General features: G+C 44.0%; 1 protein-coding gene across 6 annotated transcripts in view; it reads right to left on the bottom strand.

Moving 5' to 3' along the window:
• Positions 1–26034, bottom strand: part of LOC128697261 (serine-rich adhesin for platelets-like) — a 594180-nt gene that overhangs the window by 449990 nt on the left and 118156 nt on the right. For all 6 annotated transcript variants that reach the window (XM_070104131.1, XM_070104128.1, XM_070104127.1 and 3 more), the window contains exon 6: positions 22481–22538. In XM_070104131.1, the coding sequence (XP_069960232.1) occupies positions 22481–22538 (58 nt within the window). The remainder of the gene's footprint in view (positions 1–22480; positions 22539–26034) is intronic.

Below are 26034 nucleotides of genomic sequence, written 5' to 3'. Positions count from 1 at the left end.
AGGATCAGCTGACAGTTCACAGCAGATATCACCGAGGATCAGCTGACAGTTCACAACAGTTATCACCGAGGATCAGCTGACAGTTCACATCAGCTATCACCGAGGATCAGCTGACAGTTCACAGCAGGTATCACCGAGGATCAGCTGACAGTTCACAGCAGGTATCACCGAGGATCAGCTGACAGTTCACATCAGCTATCACCGAGGATCAGCTGACAGTTCACATCAGATATCACCGAGGATCAGCTGACAGTTCACAGCAGGTATCACCGAGGATCAGCTGACAGTTCACAGCAGGTATCACCGAGGATCAGCTGACAGTTCACAGCAGGTATCACCGAGAATCAGCTGACAGTTCACAGCAGGTATCACCGAGGATCAGCTGACAGTTCACAGCAGGTATCACCGAGGATCAGCTGACAGTTCACAGCAGGTATCACCGAGAATCAGCTAACAGTTCACAGCAGATATCACCGAGGATCAACTGACAGCAGCTTACATCACTGAGAATCAGCTGATATCGTCGAGGATCAGCTGACAGCAGCTGATATGATCAAGGATCAGCTGATCCACCAACACAAGTCATCTCACAAAATATCACCAGATCACAACTTCGACTTAAACCTTAAATTTCACTGGTATTAAACAAAATCCTCTTCACTAGCTCCCTTTTCCTCTTGGATAACACAGAAGCAGGTATTAATAAAATTGATAAAGGAGAGGACACGAAACTAAGATAACTCGAGAGTAGCAGCCTAGTCCAGGGAGAATTATGACCCGGTAGAGCCTGGTACACACACCCGTTCCTGGGGACGGGTGGCCAAACACTGCCCAAGTTTCTCAAGGTGTTCCCACTCTTCCCCCTCCTCTCCCCAATCCCCTTCCCCATTCCCCTCTTCCCCCTCCCCATTCCCGTCTTCCCCCTCCCCATCCCCCTCATCCCCTCTGACCCCCCCCCCCAAAAAAAAAGAACTGCGCGCGCATGTCAAAGGCAAAAAAGGTTAGTTTTTTCGTTTTGGTGGGGAATAATCTGGGAGTTGAAAGCAGGAAATTATGGGATAATGGAATTTTTCGAGATGTTAATTAGGAGCTGTGGGAAGGAAGGAGCGTATATCCTGCAGGAAGGTCGCATTGAAACCTAGCACGTGGATACATGTTTTGTACTCTGGCGGTAGGATGGTACGTAACCATCCAGGGAGGTACTATCCTCCTGTCATGTGTCAAACACAAGCTTGTTAAATGTTATGTACTCTGACAGTAGGATGGTAGACAACAACCATCCAGGGAGGTACTATCCTCCTGTCATGTGTCAAACACAAGCTTGTTAAATGTTATGTACTCTGACAGTAGGATGGTAGACAACAACCATCCAGGGAGGTACTATCCTCCTGTCATGTGTCAAACACAAGCTTGTTAAATGTTATGTACTCTGACAGTAGGATGGTAGACAACAACCATCCAGGGAGGTACTATCCTCCTGTCATGTGTCAAACACAAGCTTGTTAAATGTTATGTACTCTGACAGTAGGATGGTAGACAACAACCATCCAGGGAGGTACTATCCTCCTGTCATGTGTCAAACACAAGCTTGTTAAATGTTATGTACTCTGACAGTAGGATGGTAGACAACAACCATCCAGGGAGGTACTATCCTCCTGTCATGTGTCAAACACAAGCTTGTTAAATGTTATGTACTCTGACAGTAGGATGGTAGACAACAACCATCCAGGGAGGTACTATCCTCCTGTCATGTGTCAAACACAAGCTTGTTAAATGTTATGTACTCTGACAGTAGGATGGTAGACAACAACCATCCAGGGAGGTACTATCCTCCTGTCATGTGTCAAACACAAGCTTGTTAAATGTTATGTACTCTGACAGTAGGATGGTAGACAACAACCATCCAGGGAGGTACTATCCTCCTGTCATGTGTCAAACACAAGCTTGTTAAATGTTATGTACTCTGACAGTAGGATGGTAGACAACAACCATCCAGGGAGGTACTATCCTCCTGTCATGTGTCAAACACAAGCTTGTTAAATGTTATGTACTCTGACAGTAGGATGGTAGACAACAACCATCCAGGGAGGTACTATCCTCCTGTCATGTGTCAAACACAAGCTTGTTAAATGTTTTGTACTCTGACAGTAGGATGGTAGACAACAACCATCCAGGGAGGTACTATCCTCCTGTCATGTGTCAAACACAAGCTTGTTAAATGTTATGTACTCTGACAGTAGGATGGTAGACAACAACCATCCAGGGAGGTACTATCCTCCTGTCATGTGTCAAACACAAGCTTGTTAAATGTTATGTACTCTGACAGTAGGATGGTAGACAACAACCATCCAGGGAGGTACTATCCTCCTGTCATGTGTCAAACACAAGCTTGTTAAATGTTATGTACTCTGACAGTAGGATGGTAGACAACAACCATCCAGGGAGGTACTATCCTCCTGTCATGTGTCAAACACAAGCTTGTTAAATGTTATGTACTCTGACAGTAGGATGGTAGACAACAACCATCCAGGGAGGTACTATCCTCCTGTCATGTGTCAAACACAAGCTTGTTAAATGTTATGTACTCTGACAGTAGGATGGTAGACAACAACCATCCAGGGAGGTACTATCCTCCTGTCATGTGTCAAACACAAGCTTGTTAAATGTTTTGTACTCTGACAGTAGGATGGTAGACAACAACCATCCAGGGAGGTACTATCCTCCTGTCATGTGTCAAACACAAGCTTGTTAAATGTTATGTACTCTGACAGTAGGATGGTAGACAACAACCATCCAGGGAGGTACTATCCTCCTGTCATGTGTCAAACACAAGCTTGTTAAATGTTATGTACTCTGACAGTAGGATGGTAGACAACAACCATCCAGGGAGGTACTATCCTCCTGTCATGTGTCAAACACAAGCTTGTTAAATGTTATGTACTCTGACAGTAGGATGGTAGACAACAACCATCCAGGGAGGTACTATCCTCCTGTCATGTGTCAAACACAAGCTTGTTAAATGTTTTGTACTCTGACAGTAGGATGGTAGACAACAACCATCCAGGGAGGTACTATCCTCCTGTCATGTGTCAAACACAAGCTTGTTAAATGTTATGTACTCTGACAGTAGGATGGTAGACAACAACCATCCAGGGAGGTACTATCCTCCTGTCATGTGTCAAACACAAGCTTGTTAAATGTTTTGTACTCTGACAGTAGGATGGTAGACAACAACCATCCAGGGAGGTACTATCCTCCTGTCATGTGTCAAACACAAGCTTGTTAAATGTTATGTACTCTGACAGTAGGATGGTAGACAACAACCATCCAGGGAGGTACTATCCTCCTGTCATGTGTCAAACACAAGCTTGTTAAATGTTATGTACTCTGACAGTAGGATGGTAGACAACAACCATCCAGGGAGGTACTATCCTCCTGTCATGTGTCAAACACAAGCTTGTTAAATGTTATGTACTCTGACAGTAGGATGGTAGACAACAACCATCCAGGGAGGTACTATCCTCCTGTCATGTGTCAAACACAAGCTTGTTAAATGTTTTGTACTCTGACAGTAGGATGGTAGACAACAACCATCCAGGGAGGTACTATCCTCCTGTCATGTGTCAAACACAAGCTTGTTAAATGTTATGTACTCTGACAGTAGGATGGTAGACAACAACCATCCAGGGAGGTACTATCCTCCTGTCATGTGTCAAACACAAGCTTGTTAAATGTTATGTACTCTGACAGTAGGATGGTAGACAACAACCATCCAGGGAGGTACTATCCTCCTGTCATGTGTCAAACACAAGCTTGTTAAATGTTATGTACTCTGACAGTAGGATGGTAGACAACAACCATCCAGGGAGGTACTATCCTCCTGTCATGTGTCAAACACAAGCTTGTTAAATGTTTTGTACTCTGACACGATTATTATCTTATTTTCACATCTAAAACACGCAAGATAAAGGGTTATCTTACAATTGATTACATTCAATATAATTATCTTGTCTAACCTGTGATACTTAACAGTTATAATTCTGGTGATTTTTCCTGTCCAACTTAAACTGTTTTCAAGAAGGAACTTATTGAAGGATCAAGGAGACACAGATGACTGGATCAGGTGCTGATCCACCGCGAGGTCTGGTCATGGACCTGGCCACGGGGGGCGTTGATCCTCGGTAGGGATGTTAGGAACTGTTTCTTTAGCTTACGGTGGTTAAATGTAATAAGTTAGGTAAGACACTGAAAGCAAACTCAATACACAGTTTCAAGAGTAGGCGTGATACAACAGACAAGGCCAGAAATCAATAATGCCAAATAAAAGATGGGGTCAGGAGCTGAGACTCAACCCACATAAATACAGAACCTTAATATATTTGACCCCTGGAGCCACAAACAAGTGAGCACACGTACGAGGAACTCTCAAAGATCACAACAATGTATCTACCACATCTGCTAGAAAAATGACAGGATGGATAATGAGAACCTTCAAAACTAGGGACGCCAAGCCCATGATGATTCTCTTCAGATCCCTTGTTCTCTCTAGGCTGGAATACTGCTGTACACTAACTGCCACCTTCAAGGCTGGTGAAATTGCTGACCTGGAGAATACACACAGAACTTTCACGGTACAAATAAGTACGATAAAGCACCTAAATTACTGGGAACGGTTGAAGTCCCTTGATTTGTATTCCCTGGAATGCAGGCGAGAAAGATACATAGTAATATACAATTGGAAAATCCTGGAGGGACTGGTTTCAAATCTGCACACAAAAATCACTCCCTACGAAAGCTAACGACTCGGCAGGAGATGTAACATTCCCCCAATGAAAAGCAGGGGCGCCATGTGTACACTGAGACAACACAATAAGTGTCAGGGGCCCAAGACTGTTCAACTGCCTCCCAGCATACATAAGGGGGATTACCAATAGACCCCTGGTTGTCTTCAAGATTCCTGGTTGTCTTCGAGAAGCTGGACAGACACCTAAAGTCAGTACCTGACCAACTGGGCTGTAACAGCAGTAACAGCCTGGTCGATCAAGCCCTGATCCACCACGTGGCCTAGTCATGGACCGGGCCGCGGGGGCGTTGATCCCCGAAACCCCCTCCAGGTACACTGAAAGCCACGAAATTAAAAACTTAAGTGTACTACAGGGATGTTAGGAAATACTTTCTCAGCAAACCAGGGAACAGGTGGGGGTGAACCTATGGCGCGTCCTCACACTCGCAGGCCACTGCGTTAACCACTTGGCCATCTGGCTCTAATAAGATTCATCCAACTGGTCCAGTGGTTAACACAATGGCCTGGGTTCAAGTCCCACCCGTGTAACCTATCCTCACTTAGTGTAACTTAACCTGACCTAGTGTAACCTATCCTCACCTAGTGTAACCTAACCTGACCTAGTGTAACCTATCCTCACCTAGTGTAACCTAACCTGACCTAGTGTAACCTATCCTCACCTAGTGTAACCTAACCTGACCTAGTGTAACCTATCCTCACCTAGTGTAACCTAACCTGACCTAGTGTAACCTATCCTCACCTAGTGTAACCTAACCTGACTAGTGTAACTTATCCTCACCTAGTGTAACCTAACCTGACCTAGTGTAACCTATCCTCACCTAGTGTAACCTAACCTGACTAGTGTAACTTATCCTCACCTAGTGTAACCTAACCTGACCTAGTGTAACCTATCCTCACCTAGTGTAACCTAACCTGACCTAGTGTAACCTATCCTCACCTAGTGTAACCTAACCTGACCTAGTGTAACCTATCCTCACCTAGTGTAACCTAACCTGACCTAGTGTAACCTAACCTGACCTAGTGTAACCTAACCTGACCTAGTGTAACCTATCCTCACCTAGTGTAACCTAACCTGACCTAGTGTAACCTATCCTCACCTAGTGTAACCTAACCTGACCTAGTGTAACCTATCCTCACCTAGTGTAACCTAACCTGACCTAGTGTAACCTAACCTGACCTAGTGTAACCTATCCTCACCTAGTGTAACCTAACCTGACTAGTGTAACCTATCCTCACCTAGTGTAACCTAACCTGACCTAGTGTAACCTATCCTCACCTAGTGTAACCTAACCTGACCTAGTGTAACCTAACCTGACCTAGTGTAACCTATCCTCACCTAGTGTAACCTAACCTGACCTAGTGTAACCTATCCTCACCTAGTGTAACCTAACCTGACCTAGTGTAACCTATCCTCACCTAGTGTAACCTAACCTGACCTAGTGTAACCTAACCTGACCTAGTGTAACCTATCCTCACCTAGTGTAACCTAACCTGACTAGTGTAACCTATCCTCACCTAGTGTAACCTAACCTGACCTAGTGTAACCTATCCTCACCTAGTGTAACCTAACCTGACCTAGTGTAACCTAACCTGACCTAGTGTAACCTAACCTGACAGATTGTGAAAAGGACTTGGGGGTTATGGTGAACAGCAACCTTAAACCAAGACAGCAATGCCTAAGCGTACGTAATAAGGCAATGGAAATAAATGGTATAAAATACCGACACAATGGCAATATAAACACAAATGCCAAAACATCATTCCAAGTATCTACCTCCACAACCACGACCATCAAGGACATCACCAGTAGTAGGCAGGACAAGCCTCCATCCTCTGCAGAGGTATACATAATCCCTTGTAATGACTGCAACAAGTTATACGTGGGCGAAACATCAAGGGACCTCCAAACACGTATTTCAGAACACCAATACGCAAGCAGGTCTGACGACACAAGGAATGCCTGCGTACAACACCGTAATTCACACAACCACTTGATATTATTATTATAATCAAAAAGAAGCGCTAAGCCACAAGGGCTATACAGCAACCACTTGATAAACTACAGAAACTCAAGACTTATCGCCACAGAAGACAACACTCAATACCGAAGAATCCTGGAATCATCACTTATTTCTATATCCGACAACTTCAACCAGAATAGTGGCTTCTATAACATAGCTGAACCACTTGCCAAGAAACTTCTTCATCGCTATCCCACATAAGAACACTGTAGAAGGTCTGCTCACAAACTTATCCAATCTCCTTTCCAAGCTACCCAAGTTTTTAGACTCTATAACCCCACTCGGTACATCATCAGATGCAGCATTCTTCACCTGACCTCAGCCGGACTATAAATACTCGCGTTCCTTCCACCCCAGGTAGTTCTGTTTGTGACTTGAAAAAGCCCACTGTGTGGGCGAAACGTAGTCAATAAAGGATCACATTATACTGCATTTGTGTTTATATTGCCACCGTAATAAGGCAAATAGATTACTGGGATTTATATCAAGAAGTGTAAGCAACAGAAGTCCAGAGGTCATACTGCAGCTTTATACATCATTAGTAAGGCCTCACCTAGATTATGCAGCTCAATTCTGGTCTCCATATTACAGAATGGACATAAATTCGTTAGAAAACATTCAGCGTAGGATGACTAAATTAATACATAGCATTAGAAATCTTCCTTATGAAGAAAGATTGAAGACTCTTAAGTTACATTCACTTGTTAGACGAAGAATGAGGGGAGACCTGATCGAAGTGTATAAGTGGAAGATAGGTATTAATAAAGGGGATATTAACAAGGTCTTGAGGATGTCTCTCCAAGAGAGAACCCGCAGTAATGGATTTAAATTAGATAAGTTTAAATTTAGAAAGGACATAGGAAAGTATTGGTTTGGAGGTAGTTGATGAGTGGAACAGTCTACCTAGTTGGGTTATTGAGGCTAGGACTTTGGGTAGTTTCAAATTTAGGTTGGATAAGTACATGAGTGGGAGGGGTTGGATTTGAGAGGGACTTGCACATCGGAGCTTATTTCTTGGGTGGCATTGAAAATTGGGTTGGTCAAATGTTTGTTAGTGGGATGAATTGTAAAGGACCTGCCTAGTATGGGCCAACAGGCCTGCTGCAGTGTTCCTCCTTTCTTATGTTCTTATGTTCTTATGGAACACCGTACGAGCAGGTTATGTAGACTGAGCCAGGCTGGGTTGACACTCAACACATTAATCAGTGGGGAACACTGGTTGCCTGGGGGGAGGGTTGCCTGAGACAGTAGTACCAGGCAGCGATATAACTCACAAACCTTGAACTATTTACTCAGGCAAGAGACAGGCACCGGCTGACTGAGTAATTACCTGCTCCTGCTGTTACTAGCACACGTCTAACTACCCAAGGCAGATGGTTGGGTCTAGTCACAGCTCCTGGCCCCACCTGCTGCTGCTACTGCTGCTAGCACACGTCTAACTACCCAAGGCAGATGGTTGGATCTAGTCACAGCTCCTGGCCCCGCCTGCTGCTGCTGCTAGCACACGTCTAACTACCCAAGGCAGATGGTTGCTTCTAGTCACAGCTCCTGGCCCCACCTGCTGCTGCTACTGCTGCTAGCACACGTCTAACTACCCAAGGCAGAGGTTGGGTCTAGTCACAGCTCCTGGCCCCGCCTCTCTGCTGGCCGTTACTGGTTTCACTCCTGGCTATGAGCACTGTCATACCTGTTCTTAAAGCTATGTATGGATTCTGCCTGTACCACTTCGCTGTCTACCTGGAGAGTGATTCGGGGGTCAACGCCCCCACGGCCCAGTCCTTGACCAGGCCTCGTGATGAATCAGGGCCCGATCAATCAGGCTGTTACTGCTGGCTGCACGTAAACCAACGTACGAACCACAGCCCGGCTGATCGGGTACTGAGTTTAGGTATGTGTCCAGTTCCTTCTTGAAGGCAGTCAGGGGTCCATTGGCAATTCCCCTCGTGCCTGGTGGGTGGCAGCTGAACACTCTTGGGCCCCTGACACTTGTTGTGTTCTCTCAAGCGTACTCATGGGTCCCTTACTTTCCACTGGGAGAATGTTGTATCGTCTGGCGAGTCTTATGCTTTCGTAGGGAGTGATTTCTATGTGCAGATTTGGGACCATTTCCTCTAGGATTTTCCAGGTGTAGATTATGATCTCTCACACCTGCGCTCCAGTGAGTACAAGTCAAGTGCTTCTAAGTGTTCCCAGTAGTTAAGGTGCTTGAGGGAACTTACACGTGCAGTAAAGGATCTCTGTACACTCTCTAGATCTGCAATTTCACCTGTATTGAATGGAGATGTTAATGTACAGCAGTATTCCAGCCTAGAGAGAACAAGTGATTTGAAAAGGATCATCATTAGCTTAGCATCTCTTGTCTTGAAAGTTCTCATTATCCATCCTATCAGTGTCCTCGCTGATGTGATAGTGGCATTGTTGTGATCCTTGAAGGTGAGATCCTCAGACATTACCACTCCCAGGTCCTCCACATTACTTTTCCGCTCTATTGTGTGATTTGAGTTTGTAGTATACTCAGTCCTCGTTATAATTTCCTCCAGTCTTCCATGTCTAGGTGGTTCCACTTCCTGACCAAAGGCTAAAGAAGTATTTCCTAACATCCCTGTCACCCAGTTCTGCATTATAACTGTGATCTCGTGTATGTGTACTCGCCTATATGTGGTTACAATGGTTGAGTCTCAGCTCCTCGCCTCTCCTCTTAGCTAGTAGGTTCACTCTCTCCTGGCTTCCAGAGCTTTATCATACCTCTTCTTAAAGCTATGTATGGATCCTACCTCCACTACATCACTCTCCAGATTGTTCCACTTTCTAACAACTCTAAGGCTAAAGAAATACTTCCTAATATCCCTATGACTCGTCTCAATTTTCAGGTTCCAGTTGTATCTTCTTGCTGCTGTGTCACATCTCTCGCTCTGTCCCTATTCACCGTGTCAATTCCTCTCAGTATTTTGTACGTCGTTATCAAATCCCTCCTATTCCTCCTGTCCTCCAGTGTCATCAGGTTGAGTTCCCTTGACCTGTGTGTGTATGTGTGTTTGTGTGTTTGTGTGTGTGTGTGTGTGTGTGTGTGTGTGTGTGTGTGTGTGTGTGTGTGTGTGTGTGTGTGTGTGTGTGTGTGTGTGTGTGGACAAATATTGTCCTCACATCCATGGGGAAGCGCTAAACCTTCAAGGAGCATACAACACACCAAGTTTCTTCAGGCTCTTCATCCAAGAAGGTGAAGCCGCCTCCCCTTCCTCGAACCAAACCACAACACTCCCCCCCCTTCCCCTACCACCCATACGGGTTTAACACAACGTGAAAGATCTTAATCTTGGGAAAAAACAAACTATCATATGTTACACTCACAAGAGCTAAACCCGAATGGTGTGACACAGTAAGGTACATAGCGAAGAAGCTAACGATACAGGATGTGACTATTACGTAGGTGTCCTCGTTAGCAGAAACCTGAAGCCAGAGCGGCGGTATAAGTGTTCCTAATTAGACTAATACACAGAGTGTGTCCATATATATACTGTGTATATGTATATATGTATATTTGGAGACAAATGGTTTTTAATACTTGACGTGCTGTTGGAGTGTGAGCAAAGTAACATTTATGAAGGGATTCAGGGAAACCGGCAGGCCGGACTTGAGTCCTGGAGATGGGAAGTACAGTGCCTGCACTCTGAAGGAGGGGTGTTAATGTTGCAGTTTAAAAACTGTAGTGTAAAGCACCCTTCTGGCAAGACAGTGATGGAGTGAATGATGGTGAAAGTTTTTCTTTTTCGGGCCACCCTGCCTTGGTGGGAATCGGCCGGTGTGATAATAAATAAATAAATAAAAATAAATATAAATATATATATAAATATAAATATATATATAAATATAAATATATATATATATATATATATATATATATATATATATGTCGTGCCGAATATGTAAAACTGGTCAATTAGCAAGAACTCATTTAAAATTAAGTTCTTTCTAAAATTTTCTCTTATACGTTTAAAGATATATTTTTTCATTAATATTAATGTAAAAGTTTATAATTTTGCACCAAAAGAATCTTAGAAAACTTACCTAACCTTATTATAACAAGAACAATTTATTTTAGCCTAACCCAACTAAATATATTTTAGATTTGTTGACAATAATTTAATACTAAACAAACACAATCAAATATATTTTTTTCGTTAGGTTCAGAATGATTTTTGCGAAATTATTGCATACACAAATTTTCGTTTGCTTTATTCGGCAAGAAGAGGGCTAATAGCACTTTCTCCTGTATGAATTACTAAACTTAAAACCTTTTTGTATTTTATATCACCTAAATTACTGGGAACTGCTGAAGTCCCTTGATTTGTACTCCCTGGAACGTAGGCGAAAAAGATATATGATAATATACACTTGGAAGGTCCTAGACTCGGCACGAGATGGAACATTCTACCAATGAAAACCAGGGGCGCCACGAGCACGTTATGAGGCAACACAGTAAGTGTCAGGGGCCCAAGACTGTTCAACTGCCTCCCAGCATACATAAGGGGGATTACCAACAGACCCCTGTCTCCAGGACCCCTGGCTGTCTTCAAGACGCCTGGCTGTCTTCAAGACGCCTGGCTGTCTTCAAGACGCCTGGCTGTCTTCAAGACGCCTGGCTGTCTTCAAGACGCCTGGCTGTCTTCAAGATCCCTGGCTGTCTTCAAGACCCCTGGCTGTCTTCAAGACCCCTGGCTGTCTTCAAGACCCCTGACTGTCTTCAAGACCCCTGGCTGTCTTCAAGACCCCTGGCTGTCTTCAAGACCCCTGGCTGTCTTCAAGATCCCTGGCTGTCTTCAAGACCCCTGGCTGTCTTCAAGACCCCTGGCTGTCTTCAAGACCCCTGGCTGTCTTCAAGACCCCTGGCTGTCTTCAAGACCCCTGGCTGTCTTCAAGACCCCTGGCTGTCTTCAAGACCCCTGGCTGTCTTCAAGACCCCTGGTTGTCTTCAAGACCCCTGGCTGTCCTCAAGACCCCTGGTTGTCTTCAAGACCCCTGGCTGTCTTCAAGACCCCTGGCTGTCTTCAAGACCCCTGACTGTCTTCAAGACCCCTGGCTGTCTTCAAGACCCCTGGCTGTCTTCAAGACCCCTGGCTGTCTTCAAGATCCCTGGCTGTCTTCAAGATCCCTGGCTGTCTTCAAGACCCCTGGCTGTCTTCAAGACCCCTGGCTGTCTTCAAGATCCCTGGCTGTCTTCAAGACCCCTGGCTGTCTTCAAGACCCCTGGCTGTCTTCAAGACCCCTGGCTGTCTTCAAGACCCCTGGTTGTCTTCAAGACCCCTGGCTGTCTTCAAGACCCCTGGTTGTCTTCAAGACCCCTGGCTGTCTTCAAGAACCCCTGGCTGTCTTCAAGACCCCTGACTGTCTTCAAGACCCCTGGCTGTCTTCAAGACCCCTGGCTGTCTTCAAGACCCCTGGCTGTCTTCAAGATCCCTGGCTGTCTTCAAGACCCCTGGCTGTCAAGACCCCTGGCTGTCTTCAAGACCCCTGGCTGTCTTCAAGATCCCTGGCTGTCTTCAAGACCCCTGGCTGTCTTCAAGACCCCTGGCTGTCTTCAAGACCCCTGGTTGTCTTCAAGACCCCTGGCTGTCTTCAAGACCCCTGGTTGTCTTCAAGACCCCTGGCTGTCTTCAAGACCCCTGGCTGTCTTCAAGACCCCTGGCTGTCTTCAAGACCCCTGACTGTCTTCAAGACCCCTGGCTGTCTTCAAGACCCCTGGCTGTCTTCAAGACCCCTGGCTGTCTTCAAGACCCCTGGCTGTCTTCAAGACCCCTGGTTGTCTTCAAGACCCCTGACTGTCTTCAAGACCCCTGGCTGTCTTCAAGACCCCTGGCTGTCTTCAAGACCCCTGGTTGTCTTCAAGACCCCTGGCTGTCTTCAAGACCCCTGGCTGTCTTCAAGACCCCTGGCTGTCTTCAAGACCCCTGGCTGTCTTCAAGACCCCTGACTGTCTTCAAGACCCCTGGCTGTCTTCAAGAAGGCACTGGACAACCACCTACAGTCAGTACCTGACCAGCCGGGCTGTGGTTCCTACGTTGGTTTACGTGCGACCAACAGTAACAGCCTGGTTGATCAGGCCCTGATCCACCGTGAGGCCTGGTCATGGACCGGGATGCAGGGACGTTGACCCCCAAAACACCCTCCAGGTATACTCCAGGTATACCCTGCCTTGGTGGGATACGGTCGGTTCCTACACACACACACACAAAGGTGTTTGTATGTTGACCACGAGGTGTAATGTCGCCTTTTTATGCCTTTTATTTTGATAATTCCTTAATAAAGTGAGAAATCGCGAAAGCGTTTGGAAGTTCAGCATTTTTCACAGTGGTTGTTTAGCATGTTGTGGCAGCATCTGTTTACTGTGATCTTATTGTCTGTATATGTATGTACTCACCAAGTTGTGGTTGTTGCAGGGGTCGAGTCGTGTGTGTGTGTGTGTGTGTGTGTGTGTGTGTGTGTGAGAGAGAGAGAGAGAGAGAGAGAGAGAGAGAAAATCCCACAAACCACTTGACATCAATTTCCCCCTCCTGCTTCAACCCTGCTGACAGCAGTAGGCGTGTAGCTAAGTTGGTAGGCAAGTAAGTAGCGTAGTTGGTAAGATAGTAGGTAAGTGGGTAGGCAAGTAGGTAGGTAAGTAGGCAAGTAGGTAGCATAGTAGGTAGGTAAGTAGGGAGCATAGTAGGTAGGTAAGTAGGCAAGTAGGTAGCATAGTAGGTAAGATAGTAGGTAGGTAAGTAGGGAGCATAGTAGGTAGGTAAGTAAGCAAGTAGGTAGGTAAGTAGGGAGCATTGTAGGTAGTTAAGTAGGCAAGCAGGTAGCATAGTAGTTAAGATAGGAGGTAGGTAAGTAGGTAGGATTGCAGGTAGGTAAGTAGGTAGCTAAGTAGGCAGGTACACGTGTGGATAAGTAGCCAGAAAGACAGGTTTGTAAGTAGATAGACAAGTGGGTATGTAGATGAATGGTTCAGTGAACCGACACGTTGATAAATTAGACACATGTGCAACTCTTGGGTATCATTACTGAGGAAACGTTTCGCCACACAGTGGCTTCATCAGTCCATACAAAGGAGAATCTTGAAGAACAGGAGGAGAATGAAGTAATCAGTCCCTCAACCTTGAGTCGATGTGGTCAGTCCATCAATCTTGAGTAGAATACGGCATACGTGCTGAGAAGTAGCTTATATACCGTGACACCACCTACGACTGCTGCACCTCTCCTGCCTACGGTATATAAGCTACTTCTCCGCTCATATTCTGTATTCTATTCAAGATTGATGGACTGACCACATCGACTCAAGGTTGAGGGACTGATTACCTCATTCTCCTCCTGTTCTTCAAGATTCTCCTTTGTAAGGACTGATGAAGCCACTGTGTGGCGAAACGTTTCCTCAATAAAGATACCCAAGAGTTGCACATGTGTCTAATTTACAGACGAGTGGGTAGACGGGTTTGTAAGTAGATAGACGAGTGGGTAGACAGGTTTGCAAGTAGATAGAAGAGTGGGTAGACAGGTTTATAAGTAGATAGACGAGTGGGTAGACAGGTTTGCAAGTAGATAGAAGAGTGGGTAGACAGGTTTATAAGTAGACGAGTAGGCAGACAGGTTCATAAGTAGATGAGTGTGTAGACAGGTTTGTAAGTAGACAAACGAGTGGGTAGACAGGTTTGTAAGTACAGATGAGTGGGTAGACAGGTTTGTAAGTACAGATGAGTGGGTAGACAGGTTTGTAAGTACAGACGAGTGGGTAGACAGGTTTGTAAGTACGTACAGACGAGTGGGTAGACAGGTTTGTAAGTACGTACAGACGAGTGGGTAGACAGGTTTGTAAGTACAGACGAGTGGGTAAACAGGTTTGTAAGTACAGACGAATGGGTAGACAGGTTTGTAAGTAGACAGGTTTATAAGTATAGAGTAATAAAGAGAAATAAATAAGTCAGGTGAAATAAAGTCTGGGATAAGAGGAACGTGAGTGATCTCTCTTAAATGGCGCGCACTTGACTCGCCTCACCTCCACCCTGTTGGCGAAATGTGGCGGGAAATATGAAAGGAACTGGCGGGAAATATGAGGAGAACTGGTGGAAAATATGAGGGGAACTGGCGGGAAATATGAGGGGAACTGGCGGAAATATGAGAAGAACTGGTGGGAAATATGAGGGGAACTGGTGGGAAATATAAGGGGAACTGGCGAGAAATATGAGGGGGAACTGGCGGGAAATATGAGGGAAACTGGCGGGAAATATGAGGGGAACTGGTGGAAAATATGAGGGGAACTGGCAGAAATATGAGAAGAACTGGTGGGAAATATGAGGGGAACTGGCGAGAAATATGAGGGGGAACTGGCGGGAAATATGAGGAGAACTGGTGGAAAATATGAGGGGAACTGGCGGGAAATATGAGGGGAACTGGCGGAAATATGAGAAGAACTGGTGGGAAATATGAGGGGAACTGGTGGAAAATATGAGGGGAACTGGCGGGAAATATGAGGGGAACTGGCAGAAATATGAGAAGAACTGGTGGGAAATATGAGGGGAACTGGTGGGAAATATGAGGAGAACTGGTGGAAAATATGAGGGGAACTGGCGGGAAATATGAGGGGAACTGGCAGAAATATGAGAAGAACTGGTGGGAAATATGAGGGGAACTGGTGGGAAATATGAGGGGAACTGGCGAGAAATATGAGAGGGAACTGGCGGGAAATATGAGGGGAACTGGCGGGAAATATGAGGGGAACTGGTGGGAAATATGAGGGGAACTGGCAGAAATATGAGAAGAACTGGTGGAAAATATGAGGGGAACTGGCAGAAATATGAGAACTGGTGGGAAATATGAGGGGAACTGGCGAGAAATATGAGGGGGAACTGGCGGGAAATATGAGGGAAACTGGCGGGAAATATGAGGGGAACTGGCAGGAAATATGAGGGGAACTGGCGGGAAATATGAGGGAAACTGGCGAGAAATATGAGGGGAACTGGCGAGAAATATGAGGGGAACTGGCGAGAAATATGAGGGGGAACTGGCGGGAAATATGAGGGAAACTGGCGGGAAATATGAGGGGAACTGGCGGGAAATATGAGGGGAACTGGCGGGAAATATGAGGGGAACTGGCGGGAAATATGAGGGGAACTGGCAGGAAATATGAGGGGAACTGGCAAAACAATTAGAAAAAATGGCGAGAAAATGGAGGGGAAATGAGAAAAAATGAGAAATAATGACGTGAAAATTAGAAAGAATGTCAGGGGAAATTTGGCGGGTAAACAAAACACTGTCGGGGGGAAGTAGAAACACCGCCCTTGTCTGTACCAAGGTGATGACTGCCCCAGCTGACACTGCCAACTTTGGGGGGAGACGGGAAGAAAAATGGAATAGAGAGAAGGGGAAATGGGGGAGAGAGAGAGAGAGCCACAACTAGGTCAAGCAGGGTAGCACCTTCAGCTAGTAGCAACTAATCGCTGTAAATTGGCCGTGTCTATGTTAAATTATCCTTGTGCCTGACCATTCAAAACAACTTTAATCTCTCAAGTCGGTATGATACAATAAGAAAAGATCAACAATCATACTTGAGAGGTAAAGTTTAACAGGCTTTCACTGTGGCCTTAAAAATACAGTGGTACCTTGGGATACGAACAGCTCAAAATGCGAACAATTATGTAAGTGTACTTATGTAAGTGCTTTTGTAAATGTATTTTTGGGGTCTGAAATGGATTAATCTAATTTACATTATTCCTTATGGGAACAAATTCGTTCGGCATCAGCACTGGAACAGCTCTCTGGAATGAAATAAGTTCGTATCCTGTGGTACCACTGTACCTTAAAAATACTTACTTAATTACCAACAACAAGAATAGGCTCTGGTGGCCTGGTGGTTAACGCTCTCGCTTCACACGGTGAGGGCCTGGGTTCGATTCCCAGCCAGAGTAGAAACATTGGACGTGTTTCTTTCCACCTGTTGTCTATGTTCCCCATCAGTAAAATGGGTACCTGGGTGTTAGTCGACTGGTGTGGGTCGCATCCTGGGACACTGACCTAAGGAGGCCTGGTCACAGACCGGGCCGCGGAGGCGTTGACCCCCGGAACTCTCTCCAGATAAACTCCAGATAAACTCCAGATATACAGTGGTCCCTCGATAATCGTCGGGCTCGATAGTCGTCCTTTTCGGAAATCAGCGCATTATTTTCGTCCAAACATTGGCTAGCAAATGGTCGGTTGACTCGCTAATCGTCGTTCATCCTGGACGCGTACTTACGGCTCTGAGCTGCCTTGGCCTCCCTTCCCAGCCAGTGTGCCATTGTTTACGGTGAGCGATGGTCCCCTCACTTGTTCATATGAAATATTTCATAATATTCCATTCATTTTAGTGCTTGCAAGTGCTAAATAAGCTACCATGGCTCCAAGAAAGCTCCTAGTGCCAAGCCTTTGGTAAAGGTGAGAAATATGATTGAATTTAAGAAAAACATCATTGAACAATATGAAAGTGGCGTACGTGTGGCCGAACTGGCCAGGATGTATAACAAACCCCATACAACCATATCTTCCATTGTGGCATAGAAAAAGGAAATCAAGGAAGCTGTTGTTGCTTGGAGAAAATTGTGGCCAGATTGTGTCCACAAGAGGGATTTTGAAGGATTTGTGGCTGACCCTGATGAGCCTATGTCAGTTGTGAAATCAATTGTGGCACTGGGGAGTTCCATGGGGTTGGATGTGAGTTTGGAGGATGTGGAAGAGTTGGTGGAAGACCACAATGAAGAGCTCACCACTGAGGAGCTGCAAGAGCTTCAGCAGGAACAGCAACACATCGCAGCTCAGAATCTTGCTACAGAGGAGGAGGAAGAGAGATGGAAGAAGTTGCCTTCTTCAAAAATTAAGGAGATTTTTGCTCTGTGGGGTAGGATGGAAAGATTTATGGAGAAACATCACCCTGAGAAGGATGTTGCAAGCTATATCAGCAACTTGTACAGTGACAGAGTCTTGGACCATTTTAGGGAAGTTTTAAAGAGACGCCAGAAACAGAGCTCTCTGGACAGTTTTTTTGCGAGACAGGACACCAGTGACTCTCAAGGTGGTCCTAGTGGCATTAAGAAACAGAGAAGAGAAGTAACCCCAGAAAAGCACTTGGTACCTGAGGTGTTGATGGAAGGGGATTCCCCTTCCAAACAGTAATCCAATCTCTCTCCTCCTCCAGTCTCCCATACACTAAGAAGAATCACCAATAAAGGTAAGTGTTATGCTGTTAATGTTTCATTCATCATGTACCATTGTATTGTTTATGTACTACATCTATATTTCATGTAAAAAAAAATTTTGTTTTAATACTTCTGGGTGTCAGGAACGGATTAATTGTATTTACAGTATTTCTTATGGGGAAAATTAATTTGAAAATCGTCTGTTTCGATAATCGTCGCACTTCCAGGAATTGATTAACGACGATAAACGAGGAACCACTGTAATAATAATATTATTAATTCAGCATGATACATGTTTGTACAAAAGAGTTTACCCGGAGAGAGTTCTGGGGGGTCAATGCCCCCACGGCCTGGTCTGTGACCAGGCCTCCTGGTGGATCAGAGCCTGATCAACCAGGCTGTTACTGCTGGCTGCACGCAATCTAACATACAAGCCACAGCCCAGCTGGTCAGGTACCGACTTTAGGTGCTTATCCAGTGCCTGCTTGAAGACTGTCAAGGGTCTATTGGTAATCCCTTTTATGTATGCTGGGAGGCAGTTGAACAGTCTCGGGCCCCTGACACTTATTGTATGGTCTCTTAACGTGCTAGTGACACTCCTGCTTTTCATTGGGGGGATGGTGCATCGTCTGCCGAGTTTTTTGCTTTTGTAGTGAGTGATTTTCGTGTGCAAGTTCAGTACTAGTCCCTCTAGGATTTTCCAGGTGTATATAATCATGTATCTCTCCCGCCTGCATTCCAGGGAGTACAGGTTCAGGAACTTTAAGCGCTCCCAGTAATTGAGGCGTTTTATCTCAGTTATGCGCACCGTGAAGGTTCTCTGTACATTTTCTAGGTCAGCAATTTCACCTGCCTTGAAAGGTGCTGTTAGTGTGCAGCAATATTCCAGCCTAGATAGGACAAGCAACCTGAAGAGTGTCATCATGAGCTTGGCATCCCTAGTTTTGAAGGTTCTCATTATCCATCCTGTCATTTTTCTAGCAGATACAATTGATACGATGTTACGGTCCTTGAAGGTGAGATCCTCCAACATGATCACTCCCAGGTCTTTGATGCTAGTATAACAATTTAACTCCTGAAATCATAATGACACGATTGCCAACAAACCACACCATGGGCGGGGTTTGAACCTGTGATCACAGAGTCTCAAAACTCCAGACCAACGCGTTGGTCACTGGGCCAGCTGGCTTCAATAAGATTCATCCAACTAGGTATATTTCTACACCATAGGAAGGTTAGCATAGGCACCACTGTGACCACAAATGCAAGTTTTTACAGATGTATCTCCAGCTAGCGTGGGCACGACGAACTCTAGCTCAAGTCCCCTCAAAGCCGTATAAATATACGTACCTAGCTGGATGAATCTTATTGTGGCTAGGTGGCCCAGTGGCTAACGCAATGGTCTGGAGTTTTGAAACTCTCTGATCGTGGGTTCTAACCCTGCCAATGGTATAGTGAGTATGATAATTGGGTGTACAAGCCAAAAGCCCCTTTATATGCAGAACATTTCCAGCAATCTTAAGACTAATTAAAGATTAATAAGGTAATAACAGTGCAGCAATTGTACGTATGGTCATTATGCGAGTTACAATGAACACAAGAAAATTGACTAGTCTATCAGTTCATAATATTACCTCCCCGGATGGTTGCTCGTTACTAACAAAATCAAAACAGAAAACTGGAAAAAGACAAAGGAAGAAAATTCAGTCTTCCCACTTGAAGGTGACCCCTTTGAAGGAGTGCAAAGGTTTGTAGAGCCAGATAGCAGAACTTAGGGAAGAGAATATGCAGAGGTATGTAGAGCCAGATAGCAGAACTTAGGGAAGAAGATATGCAGAGGTATGTAGAGCCAGATAGCAGAACTTAGGGAAGAGAATATGCAAAGGTTTGTAGAGCCAGATAGCAGAACTTAGGGAAGAGAATATGCAAAGGTTTGTAGAGCCAGATAGCAGAACTTAGGGAAGAGAATATGCAGAGGTTTGTAGAGCCAGATAGCAGAACTTAGGGAAGAGAATATGCAAAGGTTTGTAGAGCCAGATAGCAGAACTTAGGGAAGAGAATATGCAGAGGTATGTAGAGCCAGATAGCAGAACTTAGGGAAGAGAATATGCAAAGGTTTGTAGAGCCAGATAGCAGAACTTAGGGAAGAGAATATGCAAAGGTTTGTAGAGCCAGATAGCAGAACTTAGGGAAGAGAATATGCAAAGGTTTGTAGAGCCAGATAGCAGAACTTAGGGAAGAGAATATGCAGAGGTATGTAGAGCCAGATAGCAGTACTTAGGGAAGAAGATATGCAGAGGTATGTAGAGCCAGATAGCAGAACTTAGGGAAATGTAATATGAGGAAAGGTTGAAAGTAGAAATCTTAATGAGGTATTGTACTGTGTATGGAGATATGCAAATTTATTTATTTATTAATTTGAACATGATACAGAGAAGTACAAAAGAATACAGTTAAATGCAGCATGCCAAAGCCACTTGTATGCAGAGCATTACGGGCTGGCTTAAAATTAACTTAAGATTAACTAAGCAATGCAGTATTCAGTGGTAAAACATTATTGTAAACAGATAACAATTAAGCACAAATGAGTATTACAAAAACAGGTCGTATAGTTACTTGCATTGATGTACAATCAGTATTTATTTTTTAAAAGAAACAGTTCAATATCTTTATTATGCAGCCTATACCCATCTTGTGGGCAGTAGTCAACAGAGTAGAGGTATATAATGGGACTTATGAAATCGTAATGACGCAATTGCAAACAAACCATACCATGGGCAGGGATAGAACCCACAGTCTGGAGTTTTATGACTCTCTGACTGCAGGTTCTATCCCTGCCTGTGGTATGGTACATAATGGGTCCAATGACTGGGCCCCAATACAGTGGACCCCCGGTTAACGATATTTTTTCCCTCCAGAAGTATGTTCAGGTGCCAGTACTGACCGAATTTGTTCCCATAAGGAATATTGTGAAGTAGATTAGTCCATTTCAGACCCCCAAACATACACGTACAAATGCACTTACATAAATACACTTACATAATTGGTCGCATTCGGAGGTGATCGTTATGCGGGGGTCCACTGTATTTTGATAGCTGAACAGGTAACAAAGGTAATGAACTCAAGGTAGATCTGGTCACAATCATGACCAAGTTACAAAGGTAATGAATCAAGGAGTCAAAGATGGTAAAGGTAATACCTAGAAGTAATAAGAGGAAGAAAGAACAGGAGAGCCTGTGCCACAAGAAAACAAAACATACAGCAAATATTTATTTAATCTGAAGGTACTGAAGAGTGAGAGGAGCTGGAGGAGAGAGTGGTGGTAATTAACTCCATACATATATACAGCCTCTCCTCACTTAGCGACATACTCGTTTAATGACGACTCAGCCTCACTACGACTTCTCTGACCAGTATGTATACCTAAATAAAGTATGTTAGAGCTGATTTCCTCTATTCTCTTTATTACAAAATACAGTACACTACTGTATAAACATTAAATATATGTTATAACTGGTGCAAAGGTGACATTAATACAATATCAAAGATGGTTGACACAAACCCACTGCTAGTATAGTGTGCTCCTCACCTAGCGAAGAATTCGTTTACCAACATGGTCTTAGGAACGGAACTCCGTCGTTAAGTGAGGAGAGGCTTTAGTTTCACCAGCAAATTGATCAATATAAAGGTGTGATGTGGCCAGGAGATAAGCTTCCACCCCAACATTCTAGTACTTTGACTCAAGAAATTGTAATGACGCAATTGCAAACAAATCACAGTATGGGCGGGGACTGAACTCACAGCTAGTGAGTCGTAAAACTCCAGGCCGGAGTGTTAGCCACTGGCCAGTCTGGAGTTTTACGACTCACAAGGCGTGAGTTCAATCCCCACCTGTACCGTGGTTTATTCTAGTACTTTTTGTTTTTAAACACATTAGCTGTCTCCCACCAAGGCAGTGGTGACTTGAAAAAGAAACACTCTCACCATGATTCACACTATCACTGTCTTACCAGAGGTGCACAGATATCACATTATTTTTCTTAAAAAAAAAAAAAAAAAAATTACACGGGTTTGGTAAAAGATATACGTAATATATATACGAGTACATTTTCTTTTCAATCACAAAAATACACGACTGATAAAAGACATAATGAATATATGAGTACACATCCTTTTCTATCACAAAAATACAGTGGTACCTCGGGATACGAACTTAATTCGTTCCAGAAGGCTGTTCGAGTGCTGATACCGAACGAATTTGTTCCCATGAGGAATAATGTAAATTAGATTAACCCATTTCAGACCCCCAAAGCACCTTACATAAATATACTTACATAATTGTTCGAGTTTTGAGTTGTTCGTATCCCAAGGTACCACTGTACATGAAAAAAATATAATGTGAGCTAGGAGGCAGAAGTGACATTATTAGTGTAAACACTGGGTTGGGTACTCACCCCAGCCTTGACGGCAGTGATGATCTCTGCACGCAGAGCCTCCCTCTTCTCCTTCTCTCTGGTGATAAATAAAATTATGATCACAACTACAGTTTGATTTTCATAAGTTTTTTTTTTTTTTTTCAACAAGTCGGTCGTCTCCCACCGAGGCAGGGTGACCCAAAAAAGAAAGAAAATCCCCAAAAAGAAAATACTTTCATCATCATTCAACACTTTCACCACACTCGCACATTATCACTGTTTTTGCAGAGGCGCCCAGAATACAACAGTTTAGAAGTATATACGTATAAAGATACACAACATATCTCTCCAAACTGCCAATATCCCAAACCCCTCCTTTAAAGTGCAGGCATTGTACTTCCCATTTCCAGGACTCAAGTTCGGCTATATGAAAATAACCGGTTTCCCTGAATCCCTTCACTAAATATTACCCTGCTCACATAAGTACACTTATAAAATTAGGGAGCAAGAGGCTAGTAACCCTTTCTCCACTAGAAATTACTAAATTTAAAAAAGAAAAACTTTTGTTTTTGGTTTTAGGTCACCCTGCCTGGGTGGGATACAGCTGGTGTGTTGAAAAAATTATAAAATTACTGATTATTAATGGAAGTCACTGAATGTAAGAGTGTTTTAAGATTTATGTTATACATGTTCATGAATAAAAAGATCAGCAAGCTTATAATAATAATAATAATAATAATAATAATAATAATAACAATAATAATAATAATAATAATAATAATAATAACAATAATAATAATAATAATCTTTATTTCTACCAGTACATGTACAAGGTATACAGACCACAGCTGACATCAATGACACATCACATGTACAAGGTATACAGACCACAGCTGACATCAATGACACATCACATGTACAAGGTATACAGACCACAGCTGACATCAATGACACATCACATGTACAAGGTATACAGACCACAGCTGACATCAATGACACATCACAAAATAAGGTGGTGAAAATCAAAATAAAATGAAAATGTTTATTTCCTTGTAAAACTGACGATGTGTGGTTTACATATTATAAAATATTATTTACAAAAAGGCCACTAGCATGCCCAGGCATTTCAGGCAGACTAATACTAATTTTTACTCTATATTGACACAGGTTATGGAGCAGTACATTTTAATATACATTACTGCGCACTCGTATAAAAGTTAGGTAACTGAAGTGATTAACATTAATTAGATTTATAATAGTGAGGTATTACAAAACATATAATATTAAAATTAGTAAATTTAGTAATGTGAATGGTTTTATCCTGTTTCTATTAAAGTTGTAGCCATGTATAAACGTAGTAAGTAAATTTACTTACATGATTCATTACCTTTGTAACTTCTGAGTTCACTACCTTTGTACAGTACCTTGTTCAGCTATCAAAACTTTGGGTCCCAGTCCCTGGACCCATTATATACCTTTGTAATCTGTAAATACCTTTGTAACTTGTCATGACCGTGACCAGATCTACCTAGAGTTCATTAACTTTGTAACTTGCTCAGCTATCAAAACTTTGGAGTCCAGTCCCTGGACCCATTATGTATCTCTGTAATCTTTTGACTACTGCCCACAGGATGGGTATGGGGTGCATAATAAACATATTAAACTAACTGTCAAGGTGGAGACCCAGGAATTTGCCCTCATTATGTTTAGCAATAAGAGTGTTGTCACAGAGGAACAACATCACCTTCAACCACACAGCCTCACCTTCAACAACCACACAACAGCACCTTCAACAACCACACAACCCCTGGAGTATACCTGAAGAGGGTTTCAGGGGTCAACCCCCCTGCAACCTGGTCTGTGACCAGGCCTCATGGTGGATCAGGGCCTTATCAACCAGGCTGTTGCTGTTGGCTACACACTCCAATAGCACTAACATCCCATATCATAAAAATCTTTGAAAGGGTCCTAAGAAGCAAGATCACCACCCATCTAGAAACCCATCAGTTACACAACCCAGGGCAACATGGGTTTAGAGCAGGTAGCTCCTGTCTGTCTCAACTTTTGGATCACTACGACAAGGTCTTAGATGCACTAGAAGACAAAAAGAATGCAGATGTAATATATACAGACTTTGCAAAAGCCTTCGACAAGTGTGACCATGGCGTAATAGTGCACAAAATGGGTGCTAAAGGAATAACAGGAAAAGTTGGTAGATGGATTTATAATTTCCTCACTAACAGAACACAAAGAGTAGTAGTCAAAAGAGTAAAGTCCGAGGCGGCTACGGTGAAAAACTCTGTTCCATAAGGCACAGTACTTGCTCCCATCTTGTTTCTCATCCTCATATCTGACATAGATAAGGATGTCAGCCACAGCACCGTGTCTTCCTTTGCAGATGACACCCGAATCTGCATGACAGTGTCTTCCATTGCAGACACTGCAAGGCTCCAGGCAGACATCAACCAAATCTTTCAATGGGCTGCAGAAAACAATATGAAGTTCAACGATGAGAAATTTCAATTACTCCGATATGGTAAACACGAGGAAATTAAAACTTCATCAGAGTACAAAACAAATTCCGGCCACAAAATAGAGTGAAAAACCAACGTCAAAGACCTGGGAGTGATCATGTCGGAGGATCTCACCTTCAAGGACCATAACGTTGTATCAATCGCATCTGCTAGAAAAATGACAGGATGGATAATGAGAACCTTCAAAACTAGGGAGGCCAAGCCCATGATGACACTCTTCATGTCGCTTGTTCTATCTAGGCTGGAATATTGCCGCACACTAACAGCACCTCTCATGGCAGGTGAAATTGCTGACCTAGAAAATGTACAGAGAACCTTCACGGCGTGCATAACAGAGATAAAACACCTCAATTATTGGGAGCACTTGAAGTTCCTGAACCTGTATTCCCTGGAATGCAGGCGGGAGAGACATACATGATTATATACACCTGGAAAATCCTAGAGGGACTAGTACCGAACTTGCACACGAAAATCACTCACAACGAAAGCAAAAGGCTTGGCAGACGATGCAACATCCCCCCAATGAAAAGCAGGGGTGTCACTAGCACGTTAAGAGACAATACAATAAGTGTCAGGGGCCCGAGACTGTTCAACTGCCTCCCAGCATACATAAGGGGGATTACCAATAGATCTCTGACAGTCTTCAAGCTGGCACTGGACAAGCACCTAAAGTCGGTACCTGACCAGCCGGGCTGTGGCTCGTACGTTGGATTGCGTGCAGCCAGCAGTAACAGCCTGGTTGATCAGGCTCTGATCCACCAGGAGGCCTGGTCACAGACTGGGCCGCGGGGGCGTTGACCCCCGGAACTCTCTCCAGGTAAACTCCAGGTGAATAACCTGACATATGAACCACAGCTCGGCTGGTCAGGTACTGACTTTAGGTGCCTGTCCAGTGCTTTCTTAAAGACAGCCAGGGGTCTATTGGTAATCCCCTTTATGTATGCTGGAAGACAGCTGAACAGTCTTGGGACCCTGACACTTATTGTTTTGTCTCTTATCGTGCTAGTGGCACCCCTGCTTTTCATTGCAGAGATGTTACATAGTCTGCCGAGTCTTTTG

The sequence above is a fragment of the Cherax quadricarinatus genome, chromosome 89 (assembly GCF_038502225.1).
Source record: "Cherax quadricarinatus isolate ZL_2023a chromosome 89, ASM3850222v1, whole genome shotgun sequence".
Taxonomy (NCBI): Eukaryota; Metazoa; Arthropoda; class Malacostraca; order Decapoda; family Parastacidae; genus Cherax; species Cherax quadricarinatus.
Note: the sequence above shows the minus strand (reverse complement) of the source record. Positions and strands in the feature narration are given on the sequence as shown.